Source organism: Pseudorca crassidens, chromosome 3 (assembly GCF_039906515.1).
Source record: "Pseudorca crassidens isolate mPseCra1 chromosome 3, mPseCra1.hap1, whole genome shotgun sequence".
Classification (NCBI taxonomy): Eukaryota; Metazoa; Chordata; class Mammalia; order Artiodactyla; family Delphinidae; genus Pseudorca; species Pseudorca crassidens.
The window spans coordinates 161,856,974-161,877,363 of NC_090298.1; the positions used below are offsets into that span (position 1 = coordinate 161,856,974).

General features: G+C 54.2%; 1 protein-coding gene across 5 annotated transcripts in view; it reads right to left on the reverse strand.

Annotated features, from left to right (window-relative positions):
• Nucleotides 1-1,857: 1,857 nt before the first annotated feature.
• PBX4 (PBX homeobox 4) overlaps nt 1,858-20,390 on the reverse strand; it is a 38,542-nt gene continuing 20,009 nt past the window's right edge. For 2 of the 5 annotated variants that reach the window (XM_067733384.1, XM_067733385.1), the window contains exons 3-7: nt 9,535-9,779; nt 8,674-9,258; nt 5,642-5,723; nt 5,126-5,232; nt 1,858-2,619 (exon numbers count right to left, since the gene is read on the reverse strand). In XM_067733384.1, coding sequence (XP_067589485.1) covers nt 2,437-2,619; nt 5,126-5,232; nt 5,642-5,723; nt 8,674-9,258; nt 9,535-9,779 — 1,202 coding nt within the window. In that variant the 3' untranslated portion in view covers nt 1,858-2,436. The remainder of the gene's footprint in view (nt 2,620-5,125; nt 5,233-5,641; nt 5,724-8,673; nt 9,259-9,534; nt 9,780-20,390) is intronic. The other 3 variants (XM_067733388.1, XM_067733386.1, XM_067733387.1) reach the window with 3 other exon arrangements.

Here is a 20,390-nt window from a genome sequence, read left to right on the forward strand (position 1 = left end):
TGTGGCTCAGACCACCCCATTCCTACTCAGCAGCGGGTCCTGCAGGTCTACCTTCACCCACGTCCCCCGACCCTAACCACCCCTGCCTGCACTTGACCACCAGCTGGGAGGTCGCAGGACCCTTGGACCCCCCTTTCCTGCAGTCTGTTCTCGATGCAGCAGCGGCGGATCGTGAAGATGTTAGTCCCCCTGGGGTGCCCCCTGCTCACACCAGGCCTGGCCCCCTCCAAGGGCCGGCACCTCTCGCCCTCCCACTGTTGTGGGTACCTCGGGCACGCTCTCTCAATCACCTCCCTAAGGCCTTGTCTTAAGGCACGGTCCCCAATGGGATGCTGGCCGTCAGAAGGAATGAAGCCCTGACACACGCTGTATATAAAATGGTGAACCTTGAAAACATGCCGAGTGAAAGAAGCCAGACACAGAAGGCCGCATGTATGGTTCTATGTATATGAAATGTCCGGAACAGGCAAATCCACAGAGACAGAAAGCGGATGAGTGGTTGCCAGGGGCTGAGGACGGGAAATGGGGAGTGACTGCTCATGCGGACGGGGTCGCCTTTTGGGTGGGCTCTACAACAGCCTCGACTGACTGAGACCCCCCCAGGCTGTGGGTTTGGGGTTGCCCAGCATCCTAACAGCTCCTGCTGGCAGGGATAGGGTGAAGAGCAGCTGGGAGGGCTCAGTGGAAAGGTTGCAGATGCAGGGGGAGGTCCTGATGGCTGTCCCCCGCCCGCCCTGAAGGTTTGCAAGGGCAGTGAGGGGAAGAAAAGAAGCGCCAACCGTGCAGAGAGCCAGGCTGGGGGCGGGCTCGCAGAACAGCACCAAAGAGACTCGAGCTGAGGGGCGTCGCGGGCACAGGGCTGCAAACATGGGAGCTACCTAAAATATCCAGCACTGGGGCTGAGGGGCTCCGGCCGCGGCAGTTCATTCCCTGGAGGAAGATCCTCCCAGACACAGAGGCAGTGGCCAGTGCAAGATGCATCGGGTAGAGAGAAGCATGGTGTGCCAAGTGGGGGCTCGTCTGCAGGGACACACCCAGACCGCCGCGGGCCGTCTTGGCAGGTCACCCTGAGGACTAGCGTGCAGTGGGTGCCGGTGGAGAAGGGGCCAGGGCCCGGACACGGTTGGCTGAGGTTGTATCACCCGCCTTAGATATCCATTTCTTGGTTCTTGAAAGCAACAGAAATGGAGACGTGGAGGGCAGTGTGGTGACAGGCCAGGTGAGAGCAGCCGGCTGCTGCCCAGAGGCCCGTGGGTGTGATGGGTTGGGATGGGCAGATGTGCGGGGGGGATGGAAGCCACAGGGGTGGGGGGCAGAGGTCCTTTGATCCCAGGAGACCACCGTGCTCAGTCTTTCGGGGTGCAGGCCGGGACCCCGCTGTGCTGCATGGCTGTGACACAGCCGACCCTCACTCCCGCACCTCGTTTCCTGTCTGCAACCCTCACTAGAGTGTCGGCGCCACGGTGGTGACACCCGCGGGGGTTGGAGACAGGACAGAGGGATCTCTCGGGCATGGGGCCCAAGAACCGGGAGAACGGTGACGCATCCAGCTGGCCAGGATCTGGGCGGAGCTGGTGTGGAGGTGCACGGGAGTCAGAACACTCTGTGTCCAGAGATGAAACACTCTGGACAGAAGCTCAGATGCTGGTCATGGTGGCAGCTGACAGTGCGGGGTTAGGGCCGCAGTGACACTGACTGACGGGCAGATACAGTGCACCTGCTCAGGGCCCCGAGCTGTCCTGAGCCCAGGTTCATTTAATTCTCCCAACAGCCCAGCTCTAGCATCTTCATTCCCGGTGAGGGGAAGAGAGGAGGAGACAGAGGGAAGGTCCCACCCGAAGGCTGAAGCAGAGGAGGAACTGGGTGAGGAGACAGAAAGGGGCATCCAGGAGCCGGGGGACTTGCAGCGCCAAGCCTTGGGCCAGCAGGATTTCAAGAGCACGGATGCAGGAAAGTGCTTGGGAAGTTTATCACCTTTAACGACATTTCAGCTGAAAATGGTAGAACTTGTATTAACAGAAAAAGGTGCCAAACCAATTCCCAGTAAAATTCTGAGCTCACAACAGACTTAAATCAAAACCGCATGAAACGACACAGCAGAAGAGAGTGTGGAAGGCAGTGTCTGGGCGAGTTGGCACACGGATGGACAAACGAGCAAACAGAGTAACAACCCGCCCAACTGCGCAGCTGCAGCCCTGCACCTGCGCGGTCAGCCATCGGCAGGAACAAATCTGGGAGTGAACGACATCGAAATTAAAATCGGTCCAAAACTGTAATGGGAGAATTTGTGCCAAGTCCTGGAAGAAACAATTCAGCCTTAACCATAAAATTACTGTAAAAAACACCAAACGGAGTTGGCAGAACGAGCAGTGTCTCAGCCCATTTCAAACCCCAGCCGACAAGCAAAAGATGGTACCGGTGTCGCCTGCCGTCAGCTCAGGGAGCGCTGTCTGCTGTCAGTTCTGGGTTTTCTGAGGAAACATGAATTCCAGGGAACCAAGGCAGGTCGCACCGTTCTCTTTTCTGCTCATCCCAACACTTAATTAGATGCGTTTGAAGTGACCCTGCCGGGGTCTCCAATAGGTGAAGCGGTCGCCTCACCTGCCAGCCGCCCCTGGCCTGAAAAGACAGAGACAGAGAGTCGGGGGGGGCTGTGGGACAGATGACCCATCCGGCCCCCACATCCCTGAGGCGGCCTAGAACATGCCGAGAACCGTGAGAGAAGCCAGGAGATGGGGCAGGGACAGAGGGGTCAGTCCTGGGTCACAGCTGGCCTTGCACATGAGTGTGCCTCCTTGGGAGGAACTGGCCTCCACTGGCCGGGCTCTGGCAAAGGACTGGCAGGGCACCGTGGCACACACTCTGAGGGTGAGGGAGACCCAGGCAGGCCCCGAGCTGACGGTGGTCCCCCAAACATCGTGGTGAGACGTGGTAAGCAGGAAGAGGCTCAGGAACCCAGCAGGACGCGGGCCTGGCTGGGAGTCAGGAGGGCAGTGCCCATGGCTGCGGGCGTGTGGGCTCTGTCCACAGGGCGGGGATATATCGGGCACATGTGACCCTGGGATGTTTGTCCACAGGAGCCCCCCACAATGGAAACCACTACTATTGGTAGTGGTTTGCAGCCCACGAGAGCAGGGCCTGCAACTCACAAGCTCCCCTTCACCTTCCTCATTCTTTTTTATTTTATTTTATTTTAATTGTATATTTATTTTATTTATTTGACTGCGTTGGGTCTTCGATGCTGTGCATGGGCTTTCTCTAGTTGTCGCGAGCGGGGGCTACTCTGTTGCGCCACGCGGGCTTCTCACTGCGGTGGCTTCTCTTGCTGTGGAGCATGGGCTCTAGGTGCACAGGCTTCAGTAGCCATGTCTCGCAGGCTCAGTAGTTGTGGCGCACGGGCTCAGTAGTTGTGGCACGCGGGCTCTAGAGCGCAGGCTCAGTAGTTGTGGTGCACGGGCTTAGCTGCTCCGTGGCATGTGGGATCTTCCCAGACCCGGGCTCGAACCCGTGTCCCCTGCCTCGGCAGATGGATTCTTAACCACTGTGTCACCAGGGAAGTCCCATTCACCTTCCTCATTCTTGAACTTTCCTTAACAGGCTGAACCCTCCTGCCTGCACCCTCTACCCCTTCCGACCCCACAAGGCCCAAGACCCTGCTCCTCACCCACCCATCCCGTTCCCCCCTCCCCCGCCTCAGCTATTACCTCCCATGTGTCCCAAGGATCTGCCACAGAGGACAGTGCTGGGCAAACAAATCAAGAGAATGCCTTCAAGGGCTGCCTCATCATGTGACACAGGGACACTGAGAGGCCAGCGTTGCTCCGCCCACCCTCAGTCTGAAAGCAACTGGGACAAGGATAGTGGCCTCAGGGGGACACACTCTGCCCTTGGATGGACACCCATAGGCCTATGATCCCAGAAGGAGAACATGAGTGGGGAGGGGAGGGGTCCACTCGCAGGCCTGGGAGGTGACAGGCTGGGGCCCAGTGTGGGACTGGGAGCCAAAGGGCAGCTCAGGGCCAAGGAGATGGCTCGCAGCTGGGGTGACCTCAGCCCCTGAGACCTGCTCTCTGGAAGAGCATCTGTGCCTGTCCAGGGCAGGGGCCCACGGCACAGGTGGGTGTCCACACCACAACCCTAACCTTCCTGCTTACTATGTGGGGTTGACACGACCCCATGTCACAGTCCACGGAACCCTCACCCCGATTCACTCTCACACGCTCACCCCTCCTGTGCTCGAGGTGCTGAGCCCTGGGCAAGGGCAGAGCCGGACAGGTCTGGCCACTTGCTGGTGTCAGAGCATTTACTCTGTTCAGGTGCTCATTATGGGCTGTGGGGTTGCCACAGTGATGGGATGCGCGCTGCCCGGCACCGGGAGGCATCCATTCCCTGAACCTTTAAGAGGGGCTGGGGGTAAACGGGTGGGGGGTCAACCCCGAAGGAAACAGGTGGGCTGTGTAAGGCCCTGCCCACTCCTGCATGGCCTTGTCACACCTGCACCTGCGCAGCCTCTTCAGGACAACCCTGCGCGGGGGGTCAGGCCCCTGTGGCTGTCAGTGGGAGGCCGAGAGGCCCCAGGGACTGCGAGAGGGATGATGCCCTCTGATCCTGGCTGGCCTGGCACCTTGCCCCAAACCCTGAGAAAGTTCCTGAGGGCACATCCCGAGACAGCTGAGATCCATGGCTCATTTTCTTCCCAGATCTTCACTCTGGCCCAGCTCGCACCGGCCAAGGGGGCAGCCAGGATGGTGAGGCCATGGCATGAACGTGTTGAAGGGTCTGAGCCCAGTGGGGCTGTACCTTCAGACCATCAGGGCCTCGTCTGCCCACCCTTGCCTTCTCCTGATGGGTACAGACACCATCGGGGAAGGAGGGCTCCTTCCCAATAGGCAAAGCCCTCAGCAGTCATCGAGTCCTGTGAGGCGTGAAGGTCTTTGCCGAGTGGGGCGCCACAGAGCTGGGCTCCCTGAGGCGGCTCTGCCAGCCTGCATTCGTCCCCATGATGGACTGAGACACGGTCGAGATAGCCGGTTCCGAGGACCCGCCACCCACCTGGGCTCCACGTCAGCCCTATCACAGAGTCCGGGAGCCCACAGGTGTCCTTGGGATTGTGTTGGAGACTCACCTGGCCCAGAAGGCTGCCTTCCCCAGGGGCGGGCCGGAGGGAGGCCAGCGTCTGCAGGGTGATAAGTGTGTCACTGGTGCTGGTCATCGGAAAGGGACCAAAGGAACCTGGAAGGGCAGGAGGGGTCAGGACCAGTGGGACCTACCAGACCCCCGGCCAGGAAGAGGCTGCGGAGGTGACTCCTACGGCTCCCTGCCCCTCCAGCAGCCCTGCGTGGGTGGGGAAACCAGACTTTTGGTAGGAACTTTCTGTCCCCACAGCATCTGCCCAGCCTGCCGGGATGTGTTGACTTCACTGGGATAATCACTAATGGGAACAGAAACCTCACAGTGTAAATAGAGAAAAGAGGCGTACGCAGGGACCAGTCTGCTTCCCCAGATGCAGCTCAGTGGGCCCGGCCACATGGGAGCGACTGACCCTGGGCTGGGCAGCCTTACTGACTGGAGCTGGGCCTCAAAGGGCAGCTGGCCTGGCTGCCCGGGCCCCTGACATTGGTGGTGTCCTCTGCCATCTTACCTGTGTAAGTGGTAGCCTCTTCTTGAAACTTCCCCATGTTCTTTTTATACCGGATTCTTTTGTTGCTGAACCAGTTTGAGACCTGTGGACAGGCAGAGATGGAAGTCACTGGAAAAAACTGACCTAGCGATGAGACGCGATGTGGACAGACAGCCGGGGGGAACATCACTGAGTGACAACGTGTGGCCCTGGGGCTGGGTGAGAGGCTGGGACTGAGTAGGTGGCGCTAATGAACTGTGGGCCCAGGGAAACGTCTGCAGTGTGTTGGTGACACCCTGGACCTGGCGTGGCTTATAGGAGAGGGGGGAGCTGGAAGGAAAACAGGCATGTGTGTGACACACTCAGAGAGACGAGTGTCTGCTCACTGCGGCGGCAGGCAACAGACTGAATACTGATGCGGGAGACGCATCAGTAACCACATTTCTGGGAATGCAATTTAAGCAAAGAACACAGTCGAATCCAAAACTTATCAAAGGATAAGGACCACTTGACAGTGCAGGGGAAGGAGCTGAGCACTGAGCTGAGGGCCTGTTTTTAGTCCCCAAAGCCAGTTAGGAGGGAGCTGCAGTCACATGCATCCTGTAAGCAAGGGGCCAGCCCAGGGCCTAGAGGTCTGAGCCCAGCTCTGACTCCAAACCTGCACCGAGACCTCCAGGGCAGGGCCTCTCCCTGTGGGTCACTCTCTGGGGGGCGTCCTGGGCACTGAGGGTGCTGAGCAGCACCCCTGGCCTCCACCCACCAGATGCCAGTAGTGTCCTCCCCTCCCCCCGAGAGTTGTGATAATGAAAATGTCCCCTGGGGGCAGAATTGTCTGGGTGAGACCCTGGGCAGTGCCTTCCTAAGAGCGTGCAGACATATCCCAAAGTAAGGCACCAGGCCCTACTGTGAAAGGTTATGTATTTTAATGAACAGAAATAAACAGTTGAGTTACGTGGCAGCGCTGTGGATGGAGGACTTTTCTCCTCTAAAAATCTGTTTCTTTTCTTTTTTTTTTTTTTTTTTTTGCGGTACGCGGGCCTCTCACTGTGGTGGCCTCTCCCGTTGCGGAGCACAGGCTCCGGACGCGCAGGCTCAGCGGCCATGGCTCACGGGCCCAGCCGCTCTGCGCCGTGCGGGATCCTCCCGGACCGGGGCACGAACCCGTGTCCCCTGCATCGGCAGGCGGACTCTCACCCACTGCGCCACCAGGGAAGCCCAAAACCTGGACTAAGTTTGCAGAAGAATAGCAGTGAGCAGTTTTCCATGTTGAATTCAACTGGCATTTTAGAGGGACAAAGAGCAAACTTCCCGTGTGGGTGAGGGAGGGTGGCTGCTGGGGAGCTGGTCCGGGCCAGGGTCCACCCTCTCCACGGGGTGTGTCCCGACACCTCGTACAGGAGTGGGATGCCCTCTCCACCAGCTGTAGCTCGGAGCCATTGGCCACTCCCTGCCCAGTCACTCTGGTCCCTTTGGCTCACACAGCTGCAGCCGCCTGGGTTTCTGCCCATCTCCCTGTCCATGGGCTCAGCTCTCCCGCCCTTTCCCCCTCGGGCCTCCTCACCCTGGAGTTGCAGCTGTCCTGAAAACGTCTGTTGCCTCATCTGCAACACCCTTTGCCCTAATGGTGCTCTCCCTCCCCCGCTACTTCCTCCTTGGGCGAACCGCACAGCCTACACGACATCTGTATCCCAAATTCCGAGCCCTCCCTCAGCTGTCAGACATTCCCAGCTGGAGGACCTGCCCGAGTGGGGAGGGGCTCCCAGCACAGAATTCTGCTGCTGGTGGGCGGGGTCTCAGGGCCCGCCCACAGAGCAGGAGTCACTGGAATGTGGCCGGTGCTTTCCAAACTTTTGTTTGCAACGAACCCTCTCCTGAGATAAAGTTGAGACCCAAGACCCATGTGCTCTCTGGGGGTGCCAGGGCTTGAAGTGAATCTGGCTGTTTTCAGACAACTGCTCACGGTGACAAACAAGCTGCCATGGCTCCCACTTCTTCCGGGCCTCGAAGCCCCAGAGGGGCAGCCCTCACTTCAGCTCCAGCCAAGGTGCTGAGGACACCGCAGCGGTTCCAGGCCGAGTGAGGTCTCCTGTGACCGGGACACCTGTGAGGCTTTGCTGCCTGTGTGACCCTGCGGGGTTCCTGAGTGCCCTTGTCCCCAAGTCGCTGCTGGACTGGGCAGGGACCAGAGCAGAGGGTGGTGACGGAGGGCACAGGCTGACTGGGCTGGAAGCTCAGCCCCTCCAACTGCACAGTGGGAGCAGCCCTCCCTGCAGCCGGGGGCGGGGTGCCGTGCCCTGACCCCCACGCTGCCCCACGGGCGTGGCCTGGTCCTGCCTCTTGCTTGTGGGCTGCCTGCACTTACCGTTCTCGCTTTAAAGCCTTCGGAAATATTTCTTGGGTTCTCATCTTAGCCCCGCCACCTTACCCCAATTCCAGTGAGGACAGTGGTGGTCCCGACTACCAAGGTTGCCCAAGGCTGTCCAGGTCCCTTCTCTGACCTGCACCACCATTCCCCCTCTGGAGCCAGATGTCGTCTGTCTTGTACCCCCAGACACACACACTGGACTGTTTGAGAAACAAGAAGGCAAGGCACGCGCCTGAACTTATCCCAGGATAACTGAATCGGTACTTAAGCACAAGAGCTGGTCTATCACTTCAAGTCCTAATTTTCCTCCAAGTTCTTCTTCTTCTCCCAAGCTCATACCCCACCCCTCTTACGCAACACAGCACATCCCTCTGTTAGGAGAATATTAAATCCCAACGACTACAATCCACGGAGTACCTCATGATACACTCTGTGGTGTCGCCTCCGGGACCGCACACTCCACACCGGCCGCCTCAGCGAGTCCCCACACCTGGTGGGTGTGGCTTCCCGCCTGAGGCCCACTTTCATAGCCCAGACCCCGGACCTGAGCCCAGTCAGGCCGACTGGAAGCCTGCCTACCCGGCTCCCGCCCCACACATTTCACCAGCTTCCCTGGGTGGCCTCCTCACTGGGCTGAACTTTCCCTCCCTTCTGGGTTCAGGGAGGTGTGGCAGGGAAGGACTGTCACCTGGGAGACGGTGATGCCACCCTTCCTGGCCAGCTCTTCTTTGGTTTCTTCACTGGGGTAAGGGTTGCTCACATGGGAATAAAAATATTCATTCAGCACTTCCGTGGCTTGCTTGCCGAAGTTCTGCCGCTTACGCCTGTGAAGACAGACGGCCTCAGCCGGGGATCGTACGTGGGGCCTCGTCCTCGTCTCTGATTCCCTAGAGGTTGTAACAGCAGCAGCCAGCACTTCAGTCGCCTTCCAAGAGGCTGTGTGAGGGCTACGCCTGCAGCTGTGGCCACAGCCCCTGCACAGGCCTGGAGGCCCCCAGAACTTAGACCCAAGCCAGCACTGCCTTAGGTTCCTCTTCCTGAGAGCTGACCCTGCGGTCACAGGCCGGGGGTAGGTAGGGCCTGACCTGGCGTCGAGGACCCTCGAGCGCAGGGTCATCACGGCCTCGCAGGTGCTCTCCTTCAGCTGCATCGGGACGCTGTTGAACTTGCCGTGGGTGCCCACCACGTGCTCGATCTCCTTGGGCGAGACAGGCCTTATCCTGCTCTGCTCCCGGAGAAGGCTGGTGACATGCGTGGTGAACTCACGGCAGGCCTGGGGTGGGGAGACAAATGCCAGCCGGTGACTACCCGGCAGGCTGTCCCGGGGGCTCCACGTGGGACCGGCCACCTGCCCCCCGAGGCTCCCACACAGGCTGGCTACTGAGAAGTGAAGGCAAAAGGCTTCGGGTAAAATCGGCCACCTTTGCCGTGAGACCAAGTGTGTGGACGCCCTGCTCTGGGCCACCAAAGGCAGGCAGTTAGCGCTCCATGTTTCGCTTTGACAAATGCGCGTTCACATGACAGAAACTCTCCCATGCAGAAAGATCACCTGTTCATGTTTCTCTAGCTCAGAGGGGTAAATCTGTCGGGTCTGGGACAGCTTGGCCCTGGAGTCAGAGTGCTCAGGGCCACTGTCATTTGGACAGCCACGTGGGGTTGCTGTGCCGGCCGCCGCCTGGGCTCCTCTTCGGTGCTTCTCCGGCCTGCACATGCCCTCGGCCAGCAGCAGGTTATCCAGCTTTTGGAGCTGAGCGTCGGGGGGACCCTCTGCCAGAATGCCACGAATGTTCAACCCTGGGTAAGAGAGGAGACACTGAATCAGTGTCTGTTGTCGGAATGAAAACAACCACGACAGAGTGTTAGCACTGGCTTCGTGTCTGAACACTTTTCACGGAACCCTTGAGGGGAAAGAAAGACTTCATCTGATAACAGACACTGAGTAACCCCCGTGACGCTGGTCCAGGTGCCGTGCTTAGGAGCCCAGTCCGGGTGGCGGGAATGCAGGGGGCACACCGACCACAGCTCACAGCCCACAGATGGGTGTGTGTGGGGGCCCGCAGGGCAGGGGTGGGGTGGCACTGGGTGCTGGAAAGCCTGAAGCCCTGAACCTTGTCTTCAGATGGGAGAGGAAGCACGTTCCAGACACACACACTAGCACAGGCAGGGATACGAAGGCTAGTGGCCGCCTGGCTTCAGGCAAGGCCGTGCTGCTGTGCGTCTGAAACTAAGCCCCCCAAAACCGAGTTCCCTTACTGAGTTTGACTAGTTCCTCTATCTAAAACTTTATTCCCTTTCTTGTCCCCTTTGACCTCAGTCCTGTGCTAACTGAACACTAATCAGTCAGATGACTAAAATTGCTGTTGTTGATAACATCGTTAACGTGCTAAAATTGTTATTATAGATATCATCATTAATGTACAAACTCAGGTTATGTCTCCAGGGCAAGATGAGCTAACAGACCCCTAAGCCATGGACCCACCTGGTCAGCGAATCATAAACCAGAGACATCCTGATTCCCGAAACTACGATTATGAAATGTCACAAGATGATGATTAATTCCAGCCTCTCTGTTCTTCCCCTTAAAAAAAAACAAACCAAAAAACCTTCACTCAAAGACCAAGGTGGAGTAGATCTGAGGCTTGTCTCCCACTCCCTTGCTTGGCACCCTGCAATAAACACTGTACTTTCCTTCACCACCACCCGGTGTCAGGAGAGTGACTTTGCTTTTCAGAAGACTGAACTTTGGTTTGGTAACACATCTATTATGTCTGTTTGTGTTTCCCGTGCGTGTGTTGGGGGGAGGGTTGTTGCTATAAAGTAAAGAGGAAAAGACTGATCCAGAGGTGCCAGAGAAGATGAACTAACCCACCGAGAGACCTTTTTTAAAAAATACATTTATTTATTTATTTATTTATGGCTGCATTGGGTCTTCGTTGCTGTGCGCGGGCTTTCCCTAGTTGCGGCCAGTGGGGGCTACTCTTCGTTGCAGTGTGCGGTCTTCTCATTGCGGTGGCTTCTCTTGTTGCGGAGCATGGGCTCTAGGCGTGCGGGTTTCAGTAGTTGTGGCTCGCAGGCTCTAGAGCGCAGGCTCAGTAGTTGTGGCGCACGGGCTTAGTTGCTCCGCAGCCTGTGGGATCTTCCCGGACCAGGGCTCGAACCCCTGTCCACTGCATTGGCAGGCGTATTCTTAACCACTGTGACACCAGGGAAGTCCCCCACGGAGAGACTTTAAGCGGAGAAACAAGATGATTGGCTTTACAACATGGAGAAGCCACCGCAGCTGGAGTGAGAGGGTGACGTGCTCAAGGGCAGGACTGGACGGGCAGTGGACGGGCAGGGGAGGCAGTGGGGGGGAGCTGTTGCTGTCCGAGGGGATGCAGGTCGGCTACAGGGCGGTCAGAGGGCGAGGCCCCAGAGTCTGTGACCACCAGATGCGGGCATGAGAGAAAGGAAGAGGCTGTGACCACTCCCACATTCGCCCTGGAAGGTGCCATTTTTTCCCAAGTACAGCACACAAAGCAGCAGGCAGGCACGAGAAAAAATGGCATCAGCCTGGTCCCTGACCCAGCTAAGCCTGAACGTCCAGGTGGCTGCGAGGCAGCTGCTTCCTGGGAGCTGGGGCTGAGCTGACCAGTTTGGGTGGGAAACAGGTATTCATGAGTCATCGGTGTGTGGTGTGTGGGAAATCCATACATATCCACGTGTACCTGCAGCTACACCTATGAGAAGGCCATGCCCCTGAATACTAGAAAACCAGCATTTCAAGAACAGGCAAAGGAGGAGACGAAAAGAGTTATTGGGTAGGTGGAGGAAAAACCAGAAGTAGTCACAGAGGGGTGAAAACATGGGCTTGGTCATTAGGGGAATGCTGTTAACCTCTGAAAAAGCAGGGTAAGGTGGGGTACAGCCTGACTAGCAAGTTCCGGAGGAGCATGGGAGACAGGCAGTACAGGGAAGAGCCTGCTGCAGGGGTTACAGAGAAAGCTCGGGTCTGAGGAGGGTGGTCTTGCAGGACCTGTGTCTTCTTTGCTTTTTCAGTGACAGAAGAAACATCTGTGGCTACAGAGGAAAAAAGATTGGGGGGTGGTTCCTGATGGAAGGCAGGGAACGGAGAAGGAGGTAATGATATAGGATATCCATCTAGCTCTGACTTTCTGGAAAAACAAAGTTTAGAGTGTTTTCTTGGAAACAGGCTCTCAATACTATCAGCTACTGACTGACTCAAGTGCGCAAATAAAAATTGAGTTTAGGGAATTCCCTGGTGGTCCAGTGGTTAGGGCTCAGCGCTTTCACTGCTGTGGCCCGGGTTCAATCCCTGGTCGGGGAGCTAAGATCCTGCAAGCTACGTGGTGCGGCCAAAAAAAAAAATTGAGTTTAATCCTATCATATGGATATTTACTCATTAATCATGTGCCCCTTTCTTGTTCCCTATGTAACAGGTTAACCTTTTCTGTCAAAAACTCCCCAGTGAAAATTGAAGGCGCTCAAGAGATATCCTTGCAGGAATTTTCTTCACATGCAGGGAGCTTTACCTCCTTACGTTTGGGGACCCTCAACTCACCCAAAGGAACCCCTGACACTTAACTCAGTCCCACTGGGTTATAATGTGGCTTTTTCTGAAAGAACTAAAGGAAAAGTGCCCCTTTTATCAGTTGCTGGCCTTCCAGTTCAGAGACCCAATTCTCTAACAACCTTACTTGGTCTTCAAGAAGCACCAGATGTAAACGCTGGGCACCCCTGGACAGAGCTGACCTGTGCGGCCTGATCCCTGTGAAGGCCCGCACCCTCCTAACCACTCCTAACCCAGAGCAGATAATGGACGTCCTCCACCCTCAGGCCCTCTGTTTGCAAATCCTATTGATTCAAACTCCATGATCAACCCACCATCCATCCCCTCCCTTAATGCCACTGCTGGAACCCTGCTGCGCTGACCCCTCTCCTGCCCTCCATGACCTGTGAGGAAACCCCTCCCCTCCGATCCACTGTGCACACCGGCAAGCCAACTACCTTCAAACACTGTGCTCATCATGCCAGTCTTTTGTTCAAAGACTTCAACCAGGGCCTGCATCCACCTAAACTAAAGCCTAGACTCTGACACCTCGTACTCAGGGTCTTTCGTGACGGCCTTCCAAACCCACCTTCATGAACTTTCCCTCTGCTGGGCCCTTCATGGCCCTTTGCAGCACAGCAGATGCTCTGCGACCGTCTCAGTCTTACTCAGCAGCTCGTCCCTGAGCACCCGTGGTTGCGGCTGGGGCTCAAGAGTGACTCGAGAGGGACACACAGCACCCCGTCCCGCCCCAGAGGGCCCCCAGCACACCCTGACTCCCGGGCTGGAGAGGCCACCTCCACAGCTTCCATCACAGCTTCCGTCATTACAATTAGGGGCAGCAGTGGTCCAGGCTGGACATGCGGTGGTGGGGGCATGTGCACACCTGTGTGTGTTCATGAGTGTGTGACTCTGGGCTGCTCAGGGGTGCGTGGCAGTCTTTCATTCTTTTTTCTTGGCCGTGACACATGCCTTGTGGGATCTCAGCTCCCCGACCAGGGATTGAACCTGGGTCACAGCAGTGAAAGCGCCGAATCCTAACCACTAGACCACTAGGGAACCCCTTTCGTTCTTTTATTTATCCAACAGTAAGCATCTGAGAGTCTATCACAAGCCAGGTACCCAACCAGGTGCTGGAGATTTTAAAAAATACACCAAAAAACCACGGGACTTACTGTCCTCAAATGAAAGCTCTCAAATTACAAAGAGAACACCATTTTCTCATATCTCTTTACGGGGTATGTGTTGGTGTGGCCTTTTTTGGAGGGGAGGTTTGAAATGCCGATTAACACAGAAAAAGCACATATCCTTTGATCTTGATCAGAACTCTGTTCTGCGAATTTACCCTACAGGAACACTGACCCCCGCAGATGTTGTATTTACAGGACACTCATGACCACCCCGTAACTGTGAAAAACGAAAACCGCCCAAATGCCCATGAATAAGGAGACAATATGCCTGTCATACCCCAGGCCCTGTGGTGTTAACAGTGCGTATGTTATGACCATCATTCATGAGCTACAAGCTTTGCTTCTTTAAAGCTGTATATTTTTGCGAATGTATGTGTATGAGGAGAAGCAAAACTTAAAAAAAGTTACCCTGTGCCTTAGTCACCAGGACCGGTCCCAGCTGTGGACACGGCTATGCCGAGCGCCTTTGCCTTCTGTCAGCGAGCGGCCCCTTGCATGCGGCCCTGCCTCTCCCTCAGCACCGCGCATCTGTCTCCCAGCACACTGTCCCTGCCTGATCATGGTCATTAGACACTCGTTACCGTTAATTACAACAAGCTCATTTCCGGTCCCAGGGGTGCTCCTCAGCTCCCCCACAGCCCTCGATTGGCAGGCGGGGAGGCTTTGGAGACCAGGAGCTCAGCTCAGGGACACTGTCAGTTGCAGACACTCAGATGAGGTGGTGGGATCTAAAACAGAGGCACTTCCACCCAACCACCAAATTTCCTTATGTTCCCAATTTACTGTGGGTAAAAAACTCCAGTAAACCAAACAAGGAAGTAAAATAAAATTATGAATAGCAACACATTATGTTTTTTCTAAGAAACAATATGGAACTGCTATGGACTGAATTGTGTCCCCCCAAATTCACATGTGGAACCCCCAATGTCTATGTGGAATAGGGCCTGTGAGGATGCAATTAAAATCCAACGAGGGGCTTCCCTGGTGGCGCAGTGGTTAAGAATCTGCCTGCCAATGCAGGGGACATGGGCTCGATCCCAGGCCTGGTAAGATCCCACATGCCATGGAGTAAATAAGCCCGTGCACCACAACTGCTGAGCCTGCTCTCTAGAGCCCACGAGCTGCAACTTCTGAAGCCTGCGTGCCTAGACCCCATGTTCTGCAATGAGAGAAGCCACCGCAATGAGAAGCTCACGCACCGCAAGGAAGAGTAGCCCCTGTTTGCTGCAACGAGAGCCTGCGCACAGCAACAAAGACCCAACACAGCCAAAAAAAAAAAAAAAAGTTCAGTGAGGTCATAGGGGTGGGGCCCTAATCCATAAGACTGTGGCCTTCTAAGCAGAGGAAGAGAGACCTCTTCCTTATTCCATTCCCTTTGTGAGGACACAGCGAGAAGTCATCTGTCTGGAAGCCAGGAAAAGAGCCCTTACTGGGAACTGAACCAGCCCCAGAAAATAGTAAACCAATGAGCAGCTGTGTTCCAATAAAACTTTATTTACCAACACTGTGGTCTGCAACCCTGCTCCACAGTATGCATGTCACAGAGCCTAACATGGGTCTGAGGAAGAACCTACATGCATGCAGGTCCGGGTAGGTCAGCACACCTCTGAATCACTGCCTTCAGGTTCCCCCCCTTCCTTGGAATCCCCTCTGGATCTTGCCCCTTCTCTTGACAGTTTTCCTTCTGTGGGTGCAGTATGAAGGATGAGATTTTTGCTTGTTTTGTTCAGTCCTAATCTAGATCAGGACTCCTTGAAAGGTAGTGTCTGGTTTGCCCTCCGTCTATGGAAAGGCCAACACAGACAGAGAGGTTGCACATAGAAACCTTTATAGCAATGTGACAGAGTAATTTCATGTCTGTTGAATCTAGTGGGACTTTTGGGCTTTTTATTTGGCTGCTCCGTGTCTTAGTTGCGGCATGCGGGCTCTTAGTTGTGGCATGCGGGCTCTTAGCTGTGGCATGTGAGATCTAGTTCCCTGACCAGGGATCGAACCTAGGCCCCCTGCGTTGGGAGCACAGAGTTTTAACCACTGGACCACCAGGGAAGTCCTGGGCGTATTCTTTTGTATGCTTCCTTCATTCTTCCTTTCCATGTCCTAGTTCATCTTGCTTGTATTTCGCACTGGTACTGGGCGGTGGTGAGCCAAAACCCTGTGGCCTGAGCAGACTGTGGCTGGGTCACTGCCGGAGGCTGTGGGTATGTCCTGGAGATGCCCAGGCCCCAGGTGCGAGCTCTGGGTGTGGGACAGTCCAGAAGTGACCCTCCTGACACATGTGTAGGATTCCTGCCTCCCTGTGCATCACTACAGTCATCAGTCGTGGGACGGAGACAGAGCTGCCACCTGGAAAGAGCCTGTTAGGGTGTCCTGAGTTCCAGAGATGAGATGCTGAGGGAAAGCCCTGTGCACAGGAAAAAGGCTCACTGCAGGCGCTCCCATCGAGTGGACATAGAGATGCTAAGTGAGGAGGAGGGGGCCAGGACCGGGTTGTAAAGGAAGAGCAATCCATTCTCATGGGAAGATCTATTTAGTGAGGAAGCAAGGCCCCTGAAACCCCGAGGACGCCAGCTTGGTGGCATCACAAATGTGGCAGGAACCCAGACTGTGGGCGCTTCCCTCACAGAGAAGCAGCCCAGGTTCCCCAGCCCAGGAGTGAACACCTTAGCCGAGGCAACAGCATGGGAACATACCCCCAGAGACCCACCTGCCCGCCCGCCCACCCCACCTCTACCCAGGGCCCTGAGGGCCACATCTGTCTCTCTACGGCTGTGTGGAACAACCCTCTTCCCTAAGGACCGTCGCTGTCTTGTTCACTGCCTTGGCTCTGGTTCCTGGAACGTGCCTGGCCTCACAGAATCACGGCCCAGAAATAGGAACTTGTGCTAAGAAACCTCTCCTCAAAGGCCACCAGGACATTTTATGGACCAGTGCTACCAGGCCCTCAAGGAAGAGAGAGCCCCTTTCTGCAACAAACTGTTTTGGAGAAGAGACACGGAAAAAGCCACCCACTCACCAGACGGAGAACTCAGGGCGGGACCTCATGGGGAAGTCACATCCCAGCACATTCATGACCAGAGCCGAAAGGGCAAAACAAATGACCAGCAACCCGAAGTCAACAGCATCTGTGTGCATGTACATGCACAAACATATGAATCATAACCAAGAAGATACATCTCTGAACATAGGTGCTTCCAAAATCTGTCAGTAAAAATCATCAACGCCAATGAAAATCAGTGTAAATGAAAACCTATCAACGTAAAGCATCACAGTAACCACAAGGAGAAAAACTATAGCTCAAAGGATGCAGAAAGAAACAAACTGAATGGGGCTTCCCTGGTGGCGCAATGGTTGAGAATCTGCCTGCTAATGCAGGGGACATGGGTTCGAGCCCTGGTCTGGGAGGATCCCACATGCCGCGGAGCAACTAGGCCCGTGAGCCACAACTACTAAGCCTACGCGTCTGGAGCCTGTGCTCCGCAACAGGAGAGGCCGCGATAGTGAGCGGCCCGCGCACCGCGATGAAGAGTGGCCCCCGCTTGCCACAACTAGAGAAAGCCCTCGCACAGAAACGAAGACCCAGCACAGCCAAAATAAATTAAAAAAAAAAAAAAAGAAACAAACAAACTCATTCAAACAACACCCATTAATGAGAAAAACCCTTAGCAAACCAGGAACAGAAAGAACCCTCCTTAACCTGACAAGGGGCATCTCCCTAAACCACACCACACTTGGACTTACTGGGGACCCTTTAGAGGCACTGCTTAGAGTGAGACACGGGCAGGCTCTGTCCTGTAGGTGTTGGTCGAGCAGATGGGACCAGAGCCCGGGAAGGGACAGACGGGCAAGGTAAAGAGGGGAGACGTCACCCACTTGCAGGTTGAAGGGCATTCTTGTGTGACTGGAGTCACCCGGGGATCACCGATGTCACCGACAACTCCCCCCTCCCCCTCCCCCTTGTCCCTAAATTGGCCCCCAGGTGGGGTTGGTGCTGAGCAATGGCATTCTGACCAGCTGGCCACCCGCACTGTCAAGGGCCCGTTAAATGCTTGTTTCCGGGAGATAACTTGGAGCACAGCCTGTTGGTGTGGAGAACTGCCTGCATTTACCTTTGAGACAACGTCCCCCAGGTCAGTTTTTTAAGCAACATTCTAGATGAAGCCATGTTTTAAGTCACTGGACTTTCTCGGTCCCACAGGACTTTACAAGGAATATCCCTTTAGCAAACTCTCATCGGTTTCTGAGATCACAGCTGTCATGCACGTTAGATATTCATCAGATGGCGGGAGTATAACACTATGCAAATTCCTATCAATTCTAATTAATCCTTAATTAAAATACATCACAACCTAAGTGCTGAAACCTCAACCAAATATGCAAATTAATTCTCATTTCAATATACTTTTGCATTTGTTAATTTAAGGCCTGCGATTCTGTCATAAACTACTCTATGAACAGCTGATGCTCTGTAAAAACGGCATGCAGTTTGCCTAGGTTTTTTTTTTCCTGTGGCAACAGGGCAAAAGGAAAAGACAGCAAAATGCTGTAATAGAAAATGCAGCCAAGTAAAACGTGTAGAAAATTAGTCCACGCTCTCCTGTGAGGCTTTGGGAACATTTAAGAGCAACAGCTAAGAAAAACAGCACTTATGGATGGCTTCTGTCTACATTAAACAATCTTATTTCTCATCCAAAGAAATGCTTTAATTTCAACTGAACAATATCTAGAAGCTTCCGAAGCTGGGCTACCGTCACCCAAAGGTACGACCTTTATTTTGCCGAGTCCTGCACAGGGAGGTGACCAGACCAGCAACACGCACAACCATGTCCTACCCATTCCCGGGCTGGAAATCAGACTTTTAGGCCCGCCAAGGCCCTAACTTCCCTAAGAGGGACTGCCCCAGGGACTGATGACAGTTCTAGGTGACAGTAAAAAGGAGCATTTTCTGTTAAGAGAGATCAGTCACTTTCACACCATCACCAAGTTTACTGATAGCTACTGTATGCCAAGCCCATAACAGGGTTGGGACACTCTGCAGGCACGCCTGTGCTTTTGCGGGTAACAGATGCTGCATGAAATTAACACACAGGATACTTTCAGTGGATGGTTAAGCCCTAAGAAGAAATCTGAATAGGGTAACAAATGCTGCAAGAAAGTGCTGCTTCACAAGAATCTGTGTACTAAGGCCTTAAGCTATGGGCCCCCAACTGAAATCCGTCAGTTCTTGATTGGTTTTTATAACAGCTTCATTGAGAAATAATTCATGTGACATACAACTCACCCATTTCCAGTGAAGAACTCAGTGGTTTTCAGTACATTCACCAGGTTGTGCAACTACCACCTAACTTTTTCACTACCTCAAAAAGAGACCCTGATATTGGCTCGGTGCTTTGTGACAGCCTGGAGGGGTGGGATAGGGAGGGTGGGAGGGAGGGAGACGCAAGAGGGAAGAGATATGGGAACATATGTATATGTATAACTGACTCACTTTGTTATAAAGCAGAAACTAATACACCATTGTAAAGCAATTATACCCCAATAAAGATGTTAAAAAAAAAAAAAAAAGAGAGACCCTGTCCCTGTTAGCAGTCACTCCCCACTCCCCACCCCAGCCCCTGGCAACTGCTAATCTCTTTCTCCCTCTTCCGGACATTTCACATAAATGGAACCACACACTATTGTGGACTTTTGTGTCTGGCTTCTTTTATTCAGAATAAAGGTTTGTTTTTTTTTTTTAATTGAACTATAGCTGATTTACAATGTTTCAGGTATACAGCAAAGTGATTCAGTTTATCTGTATCTGTATCTATATCTTTTTCAGATTCTTTTGCATTATATGTTATTACAAGATATTGAATATAGTTCCCTGTGCTATACAGTAGGGCCTTATTGTTAGCAGAAAGTTTTTTTTTTCTTTTAAAAATTTTATTTATTTATTTATTTTTGGCTGCGTTGGGTCTTTGTTGCTGCGCATGGGCTTTCTCTAGTTGCGGTGAGTGGGTGGCTACTCTTCGTTGCAGTGCACAGGCTTCTCACTGCCGTGGCTTCTCTTGCTGAGGAGCACGGGCTCTAGGCGCGCGGGCTGCAGTAGTTGTGGCACACGGGCTCAGTAGTTGTGGCTGGCGGGTTTAGTTGCTCCGCAGCATGTGGGATCTTCCCGGACCAGGGCTCGAACCCGTGTCCTCTGCATTGGCAGGCGGATTCTTAACGACTGCGCCACCAGGGAAGCCCTAGCATAAAGTTTTTAAGGTTCATCCATGTTGTAGTTTGTGTCAGAAAACTTCATTCCTTTTTATGGCTGAACAACAGGCCATTGTACAGATGGACCACATCTTGTTTCTCTAGTCATCATCATGGACATTAGATTTTTTTCATAATCCTTGATTTTCTATTTGTCTGTACTAATCCACCTGTCTGTCCAACAGAACTTTCCCAATGATGGAATGTTCTAGATCTGCACTAATATGGGAGCCACTAGCTACACGTGGCTACTGATTACTTGAGATGTGGCTAGTGTGGCTGAAGAACGTCTTATTTAATTATACTTGATTTTAATGAATTCAAATGCAAACCACCCCTGTGGGATGGGCCACAGTCAATAGCGGCAGAGGAGCTCTGTAGGCTGATCAGAATCGGAGGCTTGATTCATGAGTCACCTGGAGCCTGTGG